The 18761-nt window shown below is 41.8% G+C and overlaps 1 protein-coding gene across 8 annotated transcripts in view; it reads right to left on the reverse strand.

Annotated features, from left to right (window-relative positions):
• STARD13 (StAR related lipid transfer domain containing 13) overlaps nt 1–18761 on the reverse strand; it is a 491362-nt gene that overhangs the window by 161512 nt on the left and 311089 nt on the right. Inside the window, exon 1 of one of the 8 annotated variants that reach the window (XM_073341712.2) lies at nt 8821–9256. The exons of the other annotated variants lie outside the window; for them this stretch is intronic. Within the exon in view, the coding sequence (XP_073197813.1) occupies nt 8821–8989 (169 nt within the window). The 5' untranslated portion in view covers nt 8990–9256. Of the gene's footprint in view, nt 1–8820; nt 9257–18761 lie in introns of those variants that run through there. 8 annotated transcript variants of the gene reach the window in all.

An 18761-nucleotide genomic window follows, 5' to 3' on the forward strand; every position in this document is an offset into this window, starting at 1 on the left:
AGAACGACAAGATTTCAGACCGGAAACCTGGAGTCGTTAATGTTACTCCTGTCCCCACAAAGCAGGCAAACACAAGTGTATTTACATGACACTGACAATTTGTTAAAGTTTCATACCAAGCCTTACAGTGTCTGACATTTTATAATCATCTGCAGCGTGTTGCACTGCAATGTTGCTTTCAAAATGTACAGTATGAGATCACTCTTATGAAGGATTTTCTTATGCTACCCCAGGTCATTGAAACCATTAGAACTACTCATGAAGTAAGGTATTACTTATTGTAGGTAAAAGTATTATTACTCTTTTATTGCACTAAATGTGTAGTCCAAGGTCCAGATTCAATCTGCAGATACACGTGGACAGATTTCACTGACAGGGGTGCATGGCTGCTTGAGGGCAGAATTTAGCCCTAAATTTCTAACTCTACCTATATTATCTCTGGGCATTCAATACTTTTGACTTCATATTTCCAGTGTGTGACCTTAATTTTACTCATTCTGTTTGACAGATCATTCTGTTTTTTACTTTCCATTGTGCAGTGGCTTTAGTGAAAGGCTCTGAAATCATGACAATTTTCTGACTCTCCTCATTTGAGTTACTGACAGCCACCACCTTATTTACTTTAAAGAGAACATGAGTAATCATTAATGAATTCTCACACAATTATGGCACAGTCAGTTTGAATAAATATTCCAGACCAAACATGCTATACCCTGTTGATTTATGCCAAAGCATGCTTCCCCTGCAGCATGGAAAGTAACAGAGTTATATGGGAAAATAAATCATCTAAAGATTACACTTTGAAAAAGCCGACTTAATATCAGGCAGCTCATCACTACTCACACTCTCAGGCCACCGCCACAGTCTGTCTCAAGGAGTTGGTGCTGAAAACAAACCAGATATCTGGGACTTGTAAAGTATAATCTAATTTAAATGACAGTCCAGTTTGTTTGATTTCCCTGGTGGTAGAATTACTAAGTGGGTTAATTCTTGGAATAAACCATATTGTTTACTTTAAACTAACACCTTAAAGAAAATACAAAGAAATGCTTCTGCACAAGAAATATCTTTAAAAGGTGAAGAAAAACTGCACCACACAATGCCATGGCAGCAAGGATGTAGTAACCTAATGTGGACTTCTCCAAGCAGTAATTCAGCATCATTTGCAAAAGTGCATGTTATTAATGAGCGACGGATCAAGTATCTGAAATTATTATTATTATTACTACACTACATTAGTGCTTAGGTTCATATCCTGTAATGAGAGCTCTGAGTGCTCCCTATACTGCTCTATAAATAATTTCTTGGACTATTGGAAAAACTGACCTTAAGAAACATCCTAGATCTAAAATGCTCAGTGGTTACTAATGCAAGGTCAAGCCTTGTTTATCATCCAAGAACTGGAAGATACATGAGCAAGAAGTAGAGGGTATATTCTCAAACAGGCCCCAGTGCAGCATACTACTTACACCCATGTTTAAGTCCATCTTTATTCAGCAAAGCACATGAGCAAAAAGTCTGAAATCAATGGCAGTAAAGCATGTGTTTAAGTGCTTTGCTGAACCGGGGGCCACAGTAAGCAACCTATGACTTCCATTTTGCATCATCATCTCCTGATCTGCTTTCAGATACTCTCTTGTTAAACTGTCTTGTGGAACTTCATTATTTAATCATCATCAATCGGGTAAAATCCTACAGCAAAAGACCTCAAAATAGGACTTAAATGGGGCACAGTCCTTGCGCAGGACCTCCACACAGCAGTGAATCTCATCCTCAGGTTTTTTGGTTGAAGTATGGCTAGTTGGGTCCTATGATGGTGTCACTAGAAAAGGACCGAGCCACACCATCAGAGGCTCATTCACTTGCACATCTACCAAAGTGATATATGCCATCGTGTGCCAGCAATGCCCCTCTGCCATATACATTGGCCAAACCAGACAGTCTCTATGTAAAAGGATAAATTGACACAAATCAGACATCATGAATGGTAACATACAAAAGCCAGTAGGAGAACACTTCAGTCTCCCTGGACACTCAATAACAGATTTTAAAAGTAGCTGTACTTCAACAAAAAAAGCTTCACAAAACAGACTTCAAAGAGAAACCGCTGAGCTACAATTCATTTGCAAATTTAACACCATCAATTTGGGCTTGAATAGGGACTGGGAGTGGCTGGCTCACTACAAAAGCAATTTTTCCTCTCTTGGTATTGACACCTCCTCATCAGTTGGGAGTGGACTACATCCACCCTGACTAAATTGGCCTTCAACACTGGTTCTCCACTTGTGAGGTAACTGCCTTCTCTTCATGTGCAAATATATATATTTATGCCTGTATCTGTAATTTTCACTCCATGCATCTGAAGAAGTGGATTTTTTACCCATGAAAGCTTAGGCCCAAATAAATCTGTTAGTCTTTAAGGTGCCACCGGACTTCTTGTTGTTTTTGTGGATACAGACTAACATGGCTACCCGTGTGACACATAGAATGTAGACAGGAAACCTAGAAGAGTGAGAAGTGTAATAGCTAGACTTGTTTTTGTTCACATTATTAATAAAATGATTTGTACTGATATGATTGGCTCACTTCTTGAGGGCACTGCAGAAGAAGTGAGTTTGTAGGAGGAACTGAACTGAAGAGAAGGCACTTGCGGTAAGAACATAAGTGGTTAACCTCTCACTCTTCTAGGTTTCTTGGATTCTCTACAGGGTGAATAGCCAAGCTGACTATCCAAACTGCAGGCCAGCTATAGCGACATGTCTGGCCAATAGAAGCATACGTCTCAAGATACCTCCAGACATGTAAATATGCTCCTAATAATTGAAACCATAGAGTCAAAATGATTTTTAGGGACTATGAGGATAGGTATTTGCATGCATATAGCCTGGCGTACACATACCAGCCTATTCTCATCTCTACATGTGCATATAAATTCATTATTGCTAATTACTTATCCAACCAAAAGAATATATACCCTGAATCCTATACATAAAAGATTGGAGGTGAGAAGTAATAAATTCCTAGTAATCCAATATGTAGATCTGACTCTCTAAAAATATATGTATAAATTAGCAATTAATTGTAACATTTAACATCAAAACATGGTACAAAAATGAATTCTCAAAGCTCGCTGTGAAGATAAGTAGTTAAATGTTATCCCCATTTTATAGACGGCAAAAATGAGGCAGAGTGGTTAATGAATTGTCCAGTGCCACCCAGTGAGTAAATTGTAGATACAGGATTAGAATTCAAGTCTCAACCCATGATTTAAACAACTGGATATGCTGCCTCTCTATCTTTGTGCAGAACACAATGCCATCCACAGCCTCAGGAACAACTCTGACATCATAATCAAAAAGGCTGACAAAGGAGGTGCTGTCCTCATCATGAATAGGTTGGAATATGAATGAGAGGCTGCTAGGCAGCTCTCTAACACCACATTCTACAGGCCATTACCCTCTGATCCCACTGAGGGTTATCAAAAGAAACTATACCATCTGCTCAAGAAACTCCCTGAAAGAAGCACAAGAACAAATCTGCACAGACACACCCCTAGAACCTCGACCAGGGGTATTCTATCTGCTACCCAAGATCCATAAACCTGGAAATCCTGGACTCCCCATTATCTCACGCATTGGCACCCTGACAGCAGGATTGTCAGGCTATGTAGGCTCTCTCCTCAGGCCCTATGCTACCAGCACTCCTAGCTATCTTCGAGACACCACTGACTTCCTGAGGAAACTACAATCCAGTGGTGATCTTCCAGAAAACACCATCCTGGCCACTATGGATGTAGAAACCCTCTACACCAACATTCCACACAAAGATGGACTACAAGCCAGTACCAGTATCCCCGATAATGTCACGGCAAACCTGGTGACTGAACTTTGTGTGACTTTGTCCTCACGCACAACTATTTCACGTTTGGGGACAATGTATACCTTCAAGTCAGCAGCACTGCTATGGGTACCTGCATGGCCCCACAGTATGCCAACATTTTTATGGCTTCCTCAGCTCTCGTCCCCTAATGCCCTTACTCTACTTGTGCTACATTGATGACATCTTCATCATCTGCACCCATGGAAAAGAAGCCCTTGAGGAATTCCATGATTTCAACAATTTCCATCCCACCATCAACCTCAGCCTGTACCAGTCCACACAAGAGATCCACTTCCTGCACACTACAGTGCTAATTAGTGATGGTCACAAACACCACCTTATACCAGAAACCTTCTGACAGCTATACTAACCTACATGCCTCCAGCTTCCATCCAAACCACACCACACGATCCATTGTCTACAGCCAAGCTCTAAGATACAACCACATTTGCTCCAATACCTCAGACAGAGACAAACACCTATAAGATCTCTATCAAGCATTCTTACAACTACAGTACCCACCTGCTGAAGTGAAGAAACAGATTGACAGAGCCAGAAGAGTACCCAGAAGTCACCTACTACAGGACAGGCCCAAAAAAAAAAGTAACAGAATGCCACTAGCCGTCACCTTCAGCCCCCAACTAAAACCTCTCCAGCGCATCATCAAAGATCTATAACCTATCCTGAAGAAAGATCCCTCACTTTCACAGATCTTGGGAAGTAGGCCAGTCCTCGCTTACAGACAGCCCCCCAACCTGAAGCAAATACTCACCAGCAACCACACACCACATAACAAAAACACTAACCCAGGAACCTATCCTTGCAACAAAGCCCGTTGCCAACTCTGTCCACATATCTATTCAAGGGACACCATCATAGGACCTAATCACATCATCAGCCACACAATCAGAGGCTCATTCACCTAAACATCTACCAATGTGATATATGCCATCATGTGCCAGCAATGCCCCTCTGCCATGTACATTGGCCAAACCGGACAGTCTCTATGCAAAAGAATAAATGGACACTAGTCAGACGTCAAGAATTTTAACATTGAAAAACCAGTTGGAGAACACTTCAACCTCCCTGGACACTCAATTACAGACCTAAAAGTCGCAATTATTCAACAAAAAAAACCCTTCAAAAACAGATTCCAACGAGAAACGGCAGAACTGGAATTAATCTGCAAACTGGACACCATTAAATTAGGCTTGAATAAAGACTGGGAGTGGATGAGTCATTACACTAACTAAAAACCATTTCCCCATGCTAATTTTCCCCCTATTGTTACTCACACCTTCTTGTCAACTGTTTGGAATGGGCCATCCTGATTATCACTACAAAAGGTTTTTTTTCTCCTGCTGATAATAGCCCACTTTAATCGATTGGTCTCGTTAAGAGTTGGCATGGCAACCCCCATTTTTTCATGTTATCTGTATATATACAGTGGAGTTGCATCTTACGTAGGGGTTAGGTTCTAAAGTCAGCGCGTAAGGCTAAAATTGCGAATAGTCAAAACTACCCTTGAAAATCCCTTAAATCGCCCATAAAGTACAGTATACTGTACATGGTTTTGTGTATACAACCCTGTACAGTAATATGTATAAATGTATACAGTAATGTAAGTATATAATAAAGAGTACATATGGAAAATATAATTTTACAGTACTGTATTTTTAATTACAGGGGTAATTACAGGAGGGTAATTACGGGGTCATCGATCCAGGAGACGGAGGTGACAGAGAGCCTGGGTGACGGAGAGCGAGTCGTAGACGAAGTGGTTGGCTCTGGTTCAGCTCCAGAAGTTGATTGCATAGGTTCATCTGCTGCTGGTTCCTTTTCCTTGAAAAACATGGTGATCTGCAACTGTTGCTGTTGTCTCTTGAGCTGCTCAAACATTTCTTGATACGGTCTCAAATCGTCCGTAATACTACCTATGATTTTGAGGCTTCGTTCCATAGAGGGATTGTATTCAGAAATTAAATCATTCTTCATTGCCAGATGCAGCTTCACCAATATAGTCTGCACGTTTTTGAGGTTGAAGCAGTTCCTAAAACTGTTAAGCCAACCTTGGCTGGCTTTGAATTCCTTCTTATCAGAAGGCTGTCCCTCTTCGGCAGGAGGTTTGAACAGTGCATAGAGGCTAAGAGCCTTTTCTCGCAATGTGTTGCCATCGATAGGCACACATTTATGGTTCATGTCTCCCAGCCATAAGTTCAATGCCTTTTCAGTCTTCACTAAAGTCTTATCACACACCTGGCTCATCACCTTAGCAGTTATTGGAGCACTTGATGCCATGGCTTGACAAATTTTCTCTCTTTCAAATCTTGATGGCACAGCAGCTAGATTCGTTGCAGCCATATTTACACGCCACACTGGAGACCGACATTCCGTCTCTCAATAAATCCAACACAGCCAGTTTTTCCTCCAGCATTGGAACAGATAGTTGTTTCTTTGGTTGAGCACCAGATGAAGTAGTTGGCTTGCATTTAAGGTCCATGTTGTACAAAAAATGCGTATCTTTAAACACTAGAATCACACTCAGCGTGGCAAGATGCTCACACTATGAGAGGCACAGCAGATTCATGTCTCCCATCTCACGCTCACTCTGAGGCATACGCTCATTGAGTGGAACGGTGGGTGGAATTGCCTGCACTATTTATAGGTATCTTGTTCTTTTTTTTTCCCGAGCGCGTGTAGTTGAATTCGCGTAAGTTAAATGCGCGTATGATGTGACTCACCTGTATATATCTTCCTACTGTATTTTCCACTGCATGCATCTGATGAAGTGGGCTTTAGACCATGAAAGCTTTGCTCAAATCAATTTGTTAGTCTCTAAGGTGCCACAAGTACTCCTTGTTGTTTCTGCTGATACAGACTAACATGGCTACCACTCTGAAATCTATCTAGATAGATATGTATGGCCTAAATTTTCAAAAGTGAGGAGTGATTTGGGGTGCCTCCATTTTTGGGTGGCCAACTGGAGACTCTTTAAAAGGGACCTCATTTCAGAGGGTGGGTGCTCAGCACTTCCTACAAATCAGGTCCCTAGTTAAGTGTCCCGTGTTGGCTACCCAAAAACGAAGGCACCCAAAATCACGTGTTACTTTTGAAAACGTAGACCATTATTATATGTATTCATTACGCACACATTGCTATCTCGGCACACACTCTAGGCACATATATAGGTTTAGAGGAGGAAAGTCATACAGTCAGAAAGACAGATAAGGGTGTCTTGTTAAATAATTTTGTCTGTAGCTCAGAGGTGCTGGAACAATTTGTATAGCGGGGGTGCTGAGAGCAACTGAACCAAACTGTAAACCTTGTATATGATGCAAACCACTTCAAGTCAGGGGTGCGGGAGGATCCCCAGCTCCCCTAATACCAGCACCTATGCTGTAGCCCCTTCCTGAAAATTAAGCTGGGTCTAATACTGTGCCACATGTATTCTCAAATAAACCCAAAGGGAGAAAAATTGTCTTTTCTTTGCATTCAATTAAGACTGAGGGTATATGGAATGACATAATATCCTTCCTGATATCAGAGCTTCAGTTAGAGCCAATATCCTTCAAACATCACCAGGTCCTGAAACTCTGTTGCAAACAACTGAGTTTTCCTAATTGCCACAGAAACAATCTCTTTCATCAAATGCTGGGCAATGAAATATGTATTGTTCCTTCATAAATACAATAAGGTTTTCATAATTGCATCCTTGACCTTTTTCCAGAGCTCCACAGCCACTGACACAGAAAACATTTGAAAGCGACAAATTAAATTGGCCACTCCGTTTTAACTGCTCATATGCAGAGACTCACATTAACTTCTACATTATATTCTGGGGATTGAGAGTAAGTAATGTTAGAGTAATATAGGGTAGCTAACAATACTCTGTCTGTTTTTAGTTAAGGGAATGCAATACCTTGGGTGTAAGCTAGCAGGAACTAGACAGGAATTAACATTTTTTTATGCATCTTCCAGATTTTTTCACCCAGGTGAAAAATACATAGCATTCTCTTTCTATATGACTGTAGGTCTATATCTGATTTGGAAAATGAAAAGCTTCAGTTATATTTATATTAATATATTATATATTTATTTAAATATATATATAATATAATATTATATATATATATATAATGTATTTTTATATAATGAAAAGCTTCAGTTTAACCTAGAAAAATTAACCCAGGTGGCTTTTAAGTCATGTTTTTCTCATTTGTTCTAGGGAGCTTTGGAAGATGATTTCTTTTAAAATGCACACAGGCCAAAGGCTTTGTTTTGAGGCTATGTATATATTTAGCCCTAACACTGTACATTCTAAGGAAAGTGTAGTGGCTGCTGGATAAATAGATATAGATAGATAGATAGATAGATATAGATATAAACAGTGACAAAAAGACAAGCCAGCAATTATCTTCAAATACATGTGACAGAAGTTCTATAATTCTTTGACAATCACACATGAGTTTTTCTGAAGAGTCTCATCAGAGCAGCCCTTTTCTAACCCTCTTGCAGTCTTAAGCAGTTTTGTAAAATTGATCATTTGTACAATACATAATATGTTTTACATGTATAGGTTTTACATGTAGTAGAATTATACACAGCCTGGTGTCATGACATTCAAGCAATTAGACAAGAGGAATTTCAGTCCCTTGCCCACATTTAAGTTACATAGTAGTTTATGATTAAAAGGCAATATAGTTAAGTCACTGATCACACACTGCTGTGAATCTTTATGTTCCTGGTCTGTGAATATAAAAAAAAATTACCTAGCAGTAGAATGCTGTCACTGACTAGTTTAAATTGAGTCTGTTAGACTCAGTTCAGAGTACAGAAAGGTAAACACTGAAGTTTCAAATATTAACTAAAGTTTTAGGATGCAGAAGCTGACCTGCGGACATTATATTAACAGTTAGAAGCCAGTTAGATTCAGTAACTCACCTTGCTGAATTTTAGTTAGTAGCTGACGGCGTGCAAGAATCCTACTCATCCTGTATGGAGAGCGTCTCGTAGTCTGATCAAATCGTAAGTACATCTCTTGGCCCTCAGGTGACATGGAATTCAAATAGTAACAGCCTGAGCCTGAAGTTCTGGACACCTGCCTAAACATCTCTGCCCCTTTAAAAATCACTGCTTTGGTCCCCTGTATGGTTATTCCAGATTCTAATTAGTGAAATGAAAAAAAGAGAGGCAATAAGCCCAAGGAAGCTGGAAAGAGCAAGTGCTTTAAAAAGAAAAAGGAGTGGCAAAAGCTATAACTGTGGATTCCAGCTCCCCTCACATGATCTAAAAGGGCCAATCAGCCAAAGTAAAGACTGTGGAAGTACAAAGTCTGCCTTACAGAGGAAAGTGAAGTCTGTTCAGGCATTTCCAATCCCACACAAGCTGAAGGCAAATACAAATGGCATGCTTCTGAGCTGACTAAGCATTGAAGAGCTGTGATAGGAGAGTTTGAAAAAACAAAACACACCATCTAGGAATACCTATTTTAGCTGCAAAATTCCTTAGCATGCAAAGCTGTGGAAAACTGCATCCTCCTCCACTCTCTGCCACAAAGCTGCCTACTCATTTCTTCAGAAGATGCACATGCTAATTTTCTTAACATCATACCACACAGTTTCCCTAAAAAAAAGAAGTTTAAGGATGGGCTGTCTAATCCAAACAACCACCTAGTACAACCAGCACCAGAGCAAATGAAATCCTTCCAATGAAAACATCATTTAGCAGCATTCACATAGCAGAAGTTAACAGAAATGAAATAATCCCTAAAATTAATGTTACTGAGAAGTAGCTACCAAATGAGGAAAAATGTTTCATCCTATTGGTTCCCCAAACAAGTATTTTTTTGTTTGATACACACATGGGCACATTGTTTTTTAGATATTCTTAAAAACCAGCCATTTGCTTTTGCAAAGCATCACATTCCCTCTGTGTTTAATCACATGGAAGCAGACTGCTGCCATTTGTTGTTAGCATCTGGATAACAAGTCTGAGTAATTCAAAAAATGATATGCCATGTGGTGTATGGAATGGGTTAGCCTGTGTGTCAGTTAATTTTTTATAATGTCTGTAAATATCAATGATTTGGTTCACTACCTACCATAAGGGATAGCTCATGTCTAAAGGAGGAGAATCATTAACATGAATTTTTGTGATCATGACAGTTTCCAGCATGTGCACTGCTAATGCATAGGGAGCAGCTTCACAGAATTGGAAAGCAATTTCATTGAATCACAGAAATTAGAAAGGAAAAGGCCTATAAACAGCTCATTTTGTCCATCCCTCTAAATTTGTTTATTTGCAATTCACCTAACAGCAGGAGGGCTGTGGAAAGCCCCAGATGCTGTAGAACTATTATATTTACACAGCATGAAGTGAAGGCATCTCTGATGTCAGGCATGCAGGTGGGCTCTGGATTACCTGCACATCACACAGTTGATTCTGTACCAGTTTTAAATAGGCCACTATGGAGGCTGTATCTGCACTTACATATTCCTAGTGGTTAAGACCCTCCAAGTATGAGGGGCACAAGGAGGTTAGCTCTCATTCCAGCAACTGTGGATTCTATCGCCTCAACCCCTATATAGCTACTCCCCCATAATAATTACTGAGATTTTTGGGGAAGAGGTAGCATGTGTTGCCACTGAATGAATGTCACCGCAAATTATTCACTAATTCTCATCCTGTACAATAGATTCTAGGAGAGTTTTTGGCATGTTATAATTTATTGATATTTTGTATTTTATTAATGGTTGACTTAGGGTTACCATGCAGGGATAGGAGTTTGAGCAGCTGGGTCCTTGGATTGCCTGGTGCTGGGAACACTACGGACATTCAAACCAGTGTCTTAGAAGTGAAAGACCCCAAGACCATAACCAATACCTGGAGCGGTCTGTACAGTCCAATATTTGCTGCATTCCTTCTCTGTTTTCATGAAGGACCGAGGAACCTTTGGAGAGTCACAGAAAAGACTTGACATTCAATTAGAAAAAAAAATAACACTGGGGAATAGGCCTGGGTATATTTTACTCTTTCACATCCAGAGAAGGGGAACCACTTTTCCTTGTCGTGTGGAGTTCAGAAGAGCAAGAAGGGCTCAGCTGCAGCTGGGTGAGACAGCAATGCTTAGCTCTCCTTTAACTCAGCCAGTTTCCCTAGCTAGGTAGAGTTATGATCCCAGAAACCCTGGATAATATGTGTTCTGAATACTCCTGAATGTCAGCAATATTCATGCTATTTACCCAAAGTGATATCACTGCTAGTTGGAAGAGTTATTGTTTGATTAGTCCATCCCTGCTCTATAGTCTAGTCTGTATTTGTTTTCCCTTTTTATTCTCAGTATGTTTATGTTACATTTATTAAAAAAAATATGAGTTTTCTTTTAGCCACAGATTACTTATGCAACTTCACAGATGCTAATCACAGAGCCTTATGAAGCCTACTGGATAAAATCGCTATATATTATATTTCAAAACATGCAGTTCAAATCCCATAGGGATTTTCAGTTTTCATTAAAATGTCAAGAAACTTTTTCCATCAGTGTGATTATAGCTCATTTCTCATTAATTTTCCAAGGACAAAAAAACAGTTTAACAAAAAATTTAAACCATAAAAAACCCCCGCAACAGTTCGGCCCTATGTCAGTGTGTAACAACTAGGAAACAACCTCACTTAGGACTCTGTGATGATGAGCCCAGCTGCACACCTACACAGGGGAGTAAGGAGATATAACAAGCCTCGTCCTTCCCTGTAGGCTACCCACAGCACTAGAACTCGGATGGTAGGGAGAGCAGCTGCCACTTCCCACCTAGGGTTGCCAACTTTTTAATAGCACAAAACCAAACACCTCTGCCCCGTTCCCTTCCCAGAGCCCCTGCCTCTTCTCCAAGGCCCCGCTCCCTCCATCACTCATTCTCCCCCACCCTCACTCGCTGGGGCTGGGGGTTGGGTGTGGGAGGGTATGGGCTCTGGACTGGGGGTGCAGGCTCTAGGTGGGGCCAAAAGTGAGGGGTTCAGGGTGTGGAAAAGGGCTCTGGGCCGGGGGTGTGGGCTCTGGGGTGGGGCCAGGGATGAGGGGTCTCAGGTGTTGAAGGGGGCTCAGGATCAGGGCAAGGGAGGTCGGATGCGGGGTGTAGGGTCCTGGCAGTGCGTACCATGGCTCCTAGAAAGCAGCAGCCAGGTCCCTGCAGCACCTAGGCACATGGGTGTCCATGCACTGCCCTTGTACCCACAGGCTCTGCCCCCGCAGCTCCCATTGGTTGCAGTTCCAGGCCAATGGGAGCTGCGGAACTGGCACTTGGGGTGGGGGCAGCCTAGAGCCTCCCTGGCCACCCATGCACCTAGGGGCACAAGGACCTGGCAGCTACTTCCAGGAGCTGCCCAGAGCTAGGGCAGGCAGGGAGCCTGCCTTAGCCCCCACTGCGCCACCGACCGGACTTTTAACAGCCTGGTCGGTGGTGCTGACCAGAGCTGCCAGGGTCCCTTTTTGACTGGGTGTTCTGGTAAAAAAAACAGATGTCTGGCAACCCTACTCAGACTACATTGTATGGTTACAATCCAGTCCTTACACAGTGGTCCAATTAAAGAAGAAAAAGAAATCAGAGTTAGTTGCCCCTCCAGTGTTCTGTTTAGAGCTGCCATATTTCCATTTATGAGCACTAGAAGAGCAAAGCTTGTTCTAACTGTGTGCCATTTAATGTAACTATCAGCTCATGTGTTTATTTTTGAATAAGTACAAAGAGCACCCTGAACCACAGATCCTCTAAGTGAAAGCTACTACATACTAACAATTATATTTCAACGTTAATTAACACCCCAAAGGAAATTCTGTAGACTGATTCTTAAATACACAGTTTAATGAGATTGGACATTTGGTCACAAGTTGAAAACTTCCTGCTGTACTATACAAAGGTTGCATAGTAACCTACAGAACTTCTGCACAGGTATAAAACAGATTTTTGGAAGGCAGCATGATCCAGGGGCTGGGGAACCAGACCTGACCTCTGTTCTGTTCCCAGCTCTGCCACTGGGTCATAGGATGGGTTGCTGAGCTCGCTTTGTCTCAGTTTTCCCATATATACAATGGGGATTTTTTCATAGGAAAACTGAAAATGCAAAACTGAAAAATTTCAGCCAAAACCTGAAATATTTCAATTTGGAAATGCCATGACACTGCCTTGTGGGAATTGTCATTCGGTTGCCTCATGTCTCAGTTCTCCTTATGTGATGAGTGCCACAGCTGGACTACATCGCCCAGGATGAACACTTGGGTTTGGCAATGCTGTAGTTTTTTAGAAAATCATGCGGGAGGCTGGCTTAAACATTTATTTAAGGACAGCATGGTGTTTCTAATGTGCTTATCATCACAGTATCTAAGCATTAATGAATCTGACAAAGCCACATTATGGTTTGCCCCATACTGAAAGATGGGTGTTCTTTGCATGTGTGAATGCATAACTAAAGAGCAGTCATCACCAGCACTGGAAATCTGCCTCCACTTTGTTCAGCACAGGATTCTGTAATGGAGTGAAGAGCACATCACACAATATACTGTAGAAACTCTAAATTATATTTGATTGAAGTCTCCACTTACAATCAGACTTTCTGAGCATACAGTTAGTGTAAGATTATAAATCCGTTCCTGTCCTGTAGCTTGGGCTGGCCTTAGAATGCTGGTGCTTAACGTGAGGCACAATTATAGTATTCCCAGTCTTTTCAGTGTGAGAGAGGAGTATGGTGCCCTAGGTGGGAGAAGTTTTTTTAGCATGGAATTTATGGTTCTTGTACAACAAATGAATAACCATGTGATCTTACTGCTGCAACGTCTTTCCCCCTCAATTATTACTTACATTGAGATGTTATGTCACATCTAAAATTAAATCGTAACTATGATTTCTCTTAATTTTAAAGCACTAATACCATGAGAACCTCATTGTTTCCTTGTCAAATTACCCGCACAGATGTTATTAACATGAAATCATAAAAAGCTGGAAACCCCAAAACTCCACTTTCAAGTCACTGAAGACATGCACACTTTTTCTGTTAGTTTGTTGCTTTTTGTATAGTTCTATTTGTAGTAGGACATTTGAGTTGAGAGATTTTGGTCATATCTAGTACCTGGTACACATCTTATAAGCATCTCTTTTTTAAAATAAAACTACAACCTAGTTTATGAAGCACCAGCAAGCAGCAACCTTTTTCAAATTCAGATCACATTTTTGTGGGAGATAAATGAACCCCTAAAGCATAGCTGCGTTTGTGACTAGTGCTCCCACTTTGATAACCTAGGTGGCTACCTGTTTAAACCTTGACCATGTAAATACTGCATTTACAATCAGAAGCAATTCATTGCTTAATGTTTACTGTTTGAACAGTAGAGTTCCTTTGAGAGCTGAGCTAGGATTAATGCAGACTGGAGGCTGGTTTATACATGGCAAAAAGCAGTGGGAACCCTGCAGCAGCCAGAAACTTTTTACTCTGCCAGACTGCAGCTTCCAACCTCTTCATAAGGCTGTTCTGTTCCTCCCGCTTTTCTGTGAGTTGAATTTTATTGGGGGTGGTAGGAGGTGAGAGGAATAGTTTATTAAGGATTTCAACACAGCTGAGAGGTAAAGAAGTCACTTCAGTAGAGCATTGCACCAGAGTGCGGTCTAACTGGAATGCACAATATTGATGTGTTTTGGAGACAAGGCAACTGCGGTGTAAACTGTCTGATAGTGAGTTTGTAAAATGAATACTGCTATGCGAGGCCTTTTCTCTGCATGAAAATGAGGCTCATAGACACGATTAAGTAACCTCAAATCAACCAAGGAGGCTTCTGAATCGTACAGTACTTCTCATCTCCCCTCCAGTCCTAATATCAGAGGATTATCCATTTGTATTCTAAGAACCTCATGTTTAAAAGCTAATACTGCTATAAAACATATGCCCTGATTAGAAGAACATTAATGCCCTGGCCACACCACAGAAAGGATCTCTAATGCAAGCAAGGAATTTAAATGAGATGAGGACTCAGCCTCGGGGTGATGTGTTTATAGGCTCACCAGGTGGGGGGGGGGGGGAAGGCAGGCGGCAGGGGGAGGGAAGAATTGCAACTGCCTGATTTGACTCATTTCATTGGCTCCCTGTCACATGCCCTAAGGCCCGCGAGAGAACAAAAGAAGTTACTCAGCTTATACCAATAAGGGGATATGAAAAGCACCAAGCTTACCAGCCCATACATGTCAAAACCTAGAAATGAGTATATTGCTAGGCCATAAAAGCATAAAGATAATCACTCTGGGCCCCATTGTGGTTTACAGCCATAGCCCATAGCAAGGGGGGATGCAGAGGGAACACTGGCCAACTCCCAACCATGCAGTCTCACAACCACACGTCCTTGTAGTACCCCCAGCATCGTCAGTTAGGTCTGCTGGCTGGTGCATGGAGGTGTGGATTTGCTAGTCCCTGCATACTCCCAGGGGAGCTGGAAGCTGCAATCCCTGCAGTCTAGAGTGTAAAGTTACACAGGCGTTTAAGTGCTTTGCTGAATCAGAATCTAACAACTGAATTAGACATTTTGGGCTGATCCTGTTAAGTGCTGAACACTCTGGCCCTGATAATGATATGTGACAAAGTAGATATACGTGGAGCCCTGGACATTTTGTTTGAAAACCTTTAAAGCTCATATTGCTATAATACTGTTTTTAAAATAAACCTACTGCCACTTACTAGCAAAAGATCATGTGGTGAGAAGTAATTTTTGCCATGAAACCCGTGAACGATATGGAAATAGCCTTTTAAAATAACATTAGTGATTTTAGGGATTAGAGAGTTCCAATAGATTATAAATGGGATACAGCCCTTTCCGCTGCCACCCTGGCTCAAAGGAGGCCCCACTTGGAAGTGAATGAGGATTCACATCATAAATCCCATCATCACTTTGTCCCTAATTGGCACCCTCGTTAACAATATCAGAGAGGTCCAGGATTTAACAACATGAAGACAGAGATAACCTCTGTCTCCTAGACTTGATTATTCCAGGGCGAGGTTTAGTAGAAGTGACGAATAGTACAAAAGCTATTCATTAATATTTGTTTTGATTTACAAGCAAATCCCAATACAAGTTTTTGCAACTCTTGCAAATTCATTTTCCACAAACATTCAAGTGCTCAGCTTTAGTAGTAAATGCTTGTGAAAAATGAGCTGTTAGCTCCAATACTGGCAGAAAGCAAACTTCAGATAGACTAACAACTAACCAACAGTGTGAACTGTGAATCTTGAAATTTACACTACAATATTTAGTACAAAGTCTGTATTGCTCTTATGTTTGTTGCCTAAGTAATCCAACCAGAAAACCAAAACAATACCAGGTGACTTAGGTGACTACAAATAGAGAGTGAATTGTGAATTCTATGGAATTCAACTACAATACCCACCTGCTGAAGAGAAGAAACAGATTGACAGAGCCAGAAGAGTACCCAGAAGTTACCTACTACAGGACAGGCCCAACAAAGAAAATAACAGAACGCCACTAGCCATCATCTTCAGCCCCCAACTAAAACCTCTCCAACGCATCATCAAGGATCTACAACCTATCCTGAAGGATGACACATCACTCTCACAGATCTTGGGAGACAGGCCAGTCCTTGCTTACAGACAGCCCTCCAACCTGAAGCAAATACTCACCAGCAGCCACACACGACACAACAAAAACACTAACCCAGGACCCTATCCTTGCAACAAAGCCCGTTGCCAACTTTGTCCACATATCTATTCAAGGGACACCATCATAGGACCAAATCACATCATCAGCCACACTATCAGAGGCTCGTTCACCTGCACATCAACCAATACGATATATGCCATCGTGTGCCAGCAATGCCCCTCTGCCATGTACATTGGCCAAACTGGACAGTCTCTACATAAAAGAATAAATGGACACAAATCAGACGTCAAGAATAACAACATTCAAAAACCAGTCGGAGAACACTTCAATCTCTTTGGTCACTCGATTACAGACCTAAAAGTGGCAATTCTTCAACAAAAAACTTCAAAAACAGACTCCAACGAGAGACTGCTGAATTGGAATTAATTTACAAACTGGACACCGTTACATTAGGCTTGAATAAAGACTGGGAGTGGATATGTCATTAAACAAAGTAAAACTATTTCCCCATGTTTATTTCCCCCCCTCCCCTCTACTGTTTCTCACACGTTTTTGTCAACTGCTGGAAACGGCCCACCTTGATTATCGCTACAAAAGGTTGATTCCCCCCCACCCCCTTGCCGGTAATAGCTCACCTTACCTGATCACTCTCGTTACAGTGTGTATGGTAACACCCATTGTTTCATGTACTCTGTGTATATAAAATCTCCCCACTGTATTTTCTACTGCATGCATCCGATTAAGTGAGCTGTAGCTCACGAAAGCTTATGCTCAAATAAATTTGTTAGTCTCTAAGGTGCCACAAGTACTCCTTTTCTTTTTGCAGATACGGACTGACAAGGCTGCTACTCTGAAACATGGAATTCACAAACAATCTACAGACCAAGAATTACTTGCTGAGGAAAAAGAAGAGCAAATAATTCTGAATGAATAAACATTTTGCAAATGGAAAAAGAAGCAAAATAATCAAATACATTATTTGTGCAAGGTTTAAACATGTTGTGCGGGTGGTATTGGGAAGCTTACCTTTAAGCATGTGTTTAAGTCCTGTTGGAGTCAATGGGAGTTAAACATATGCTTAAATGCTTAGTTGAATAGGGTCCTTAAACAGCACTAAGACGGAATGAAATAAATGGATACAATCCCGGATATTAAAGTATGGGTCTACCCTGACAATGACTTTGTAAATATGGTACCATAGGGTTTTGTATTCATTGTGTCTCACTGACCTCTATACCAAATGGGCTCAGTCTGCCAGTAAAAGATGCTCCTTCCCCACCCCCCGCACCTGTCAGCCATACAGCTTCATCTGCAAGTTAAATTATACCTCCACTTACAACTATGCAACCCCACTCGTTTTGAACCACACCCTCATGAACACCTGTGCCAACCCACTTACATCTAACAGGTGTCACTAGAAGCATAATCTGGAGCCAGTAGGTGGCAGAGGTGTTGCTGAGGGCACATTTGGCCTGTAGGAACTCTGGCCCACACGCACAAAGGTACTTACGCACCTAAGCCCCAGATTCAGTACTGGGTTTACAATGGCGCCAATGGTGCTGTGGCACCAAGCCCACACTCAGAAGGTCCCCGCCCCCCACTCCACCCATACTCTGCCCCGAGGCCCCACCCCTGCTCGGCCTCTTCCCCCTGAGGCCCTGCCTGCACTCTGCCCCAAGGCCCTATCTGCCGCTCACTCCTCTCCACCCTCTCCCACCGTGTGAATGGCGGGAATGGTCTCGGGGGAAGAGGCTGAGCAGGGGTGGGGCCTCAGGGTGGAGCACAGATGGAGCGGAGGGCAGGGCCACGATCCAGGTGCTGCAGCACACAAAATATTAATCTGGTTCTGCCCAGATTTAGGTGCCTAAATCCAGTTTTTAGGCCCCACTGAGAGCCGCAAGACTCCTGTTCAGCTGCTGCCTATCCCTATAGTCACCTAAATTCACTCAATGCCTAAGTTTGTGCAGTAAAAGTTCCCTAGGTGCCTAGTTTACTGCCTCTGGGCATATGCACATCTGCCTCCCTCTAGGTTCCTGGGCACCTATCTCCTGCCTAAATCCCAGAGTGATCCACAAACCAGGGGATGACAGGCATTCTTCCATCTAACTTGCATGTGGACCTGATCCAGTAAGCGTGCTCAGAGACCACCTAACTCCACACAAAACAGTTAGTCTATAATATCAACACGATTACTGTTAGCAACCAAACTTATAATCTCATTAAAAAAAAAGATATC

The sequence above is a fragment of the Lepidochelys kempii genome, chromosome 1, assembly GCF_965140285.1.
Source record: "Lepidochelys kempii isolate rLepKem1 chromosome 1, rLepKem1.hap1, whole genome shotgun sequence".
NCBI classification, from domain to species: Eukaryota; Metazoa; Chordata; order Testudines; family Cheloniidae; genus Lepidochelys; species Lepidochelys kempii.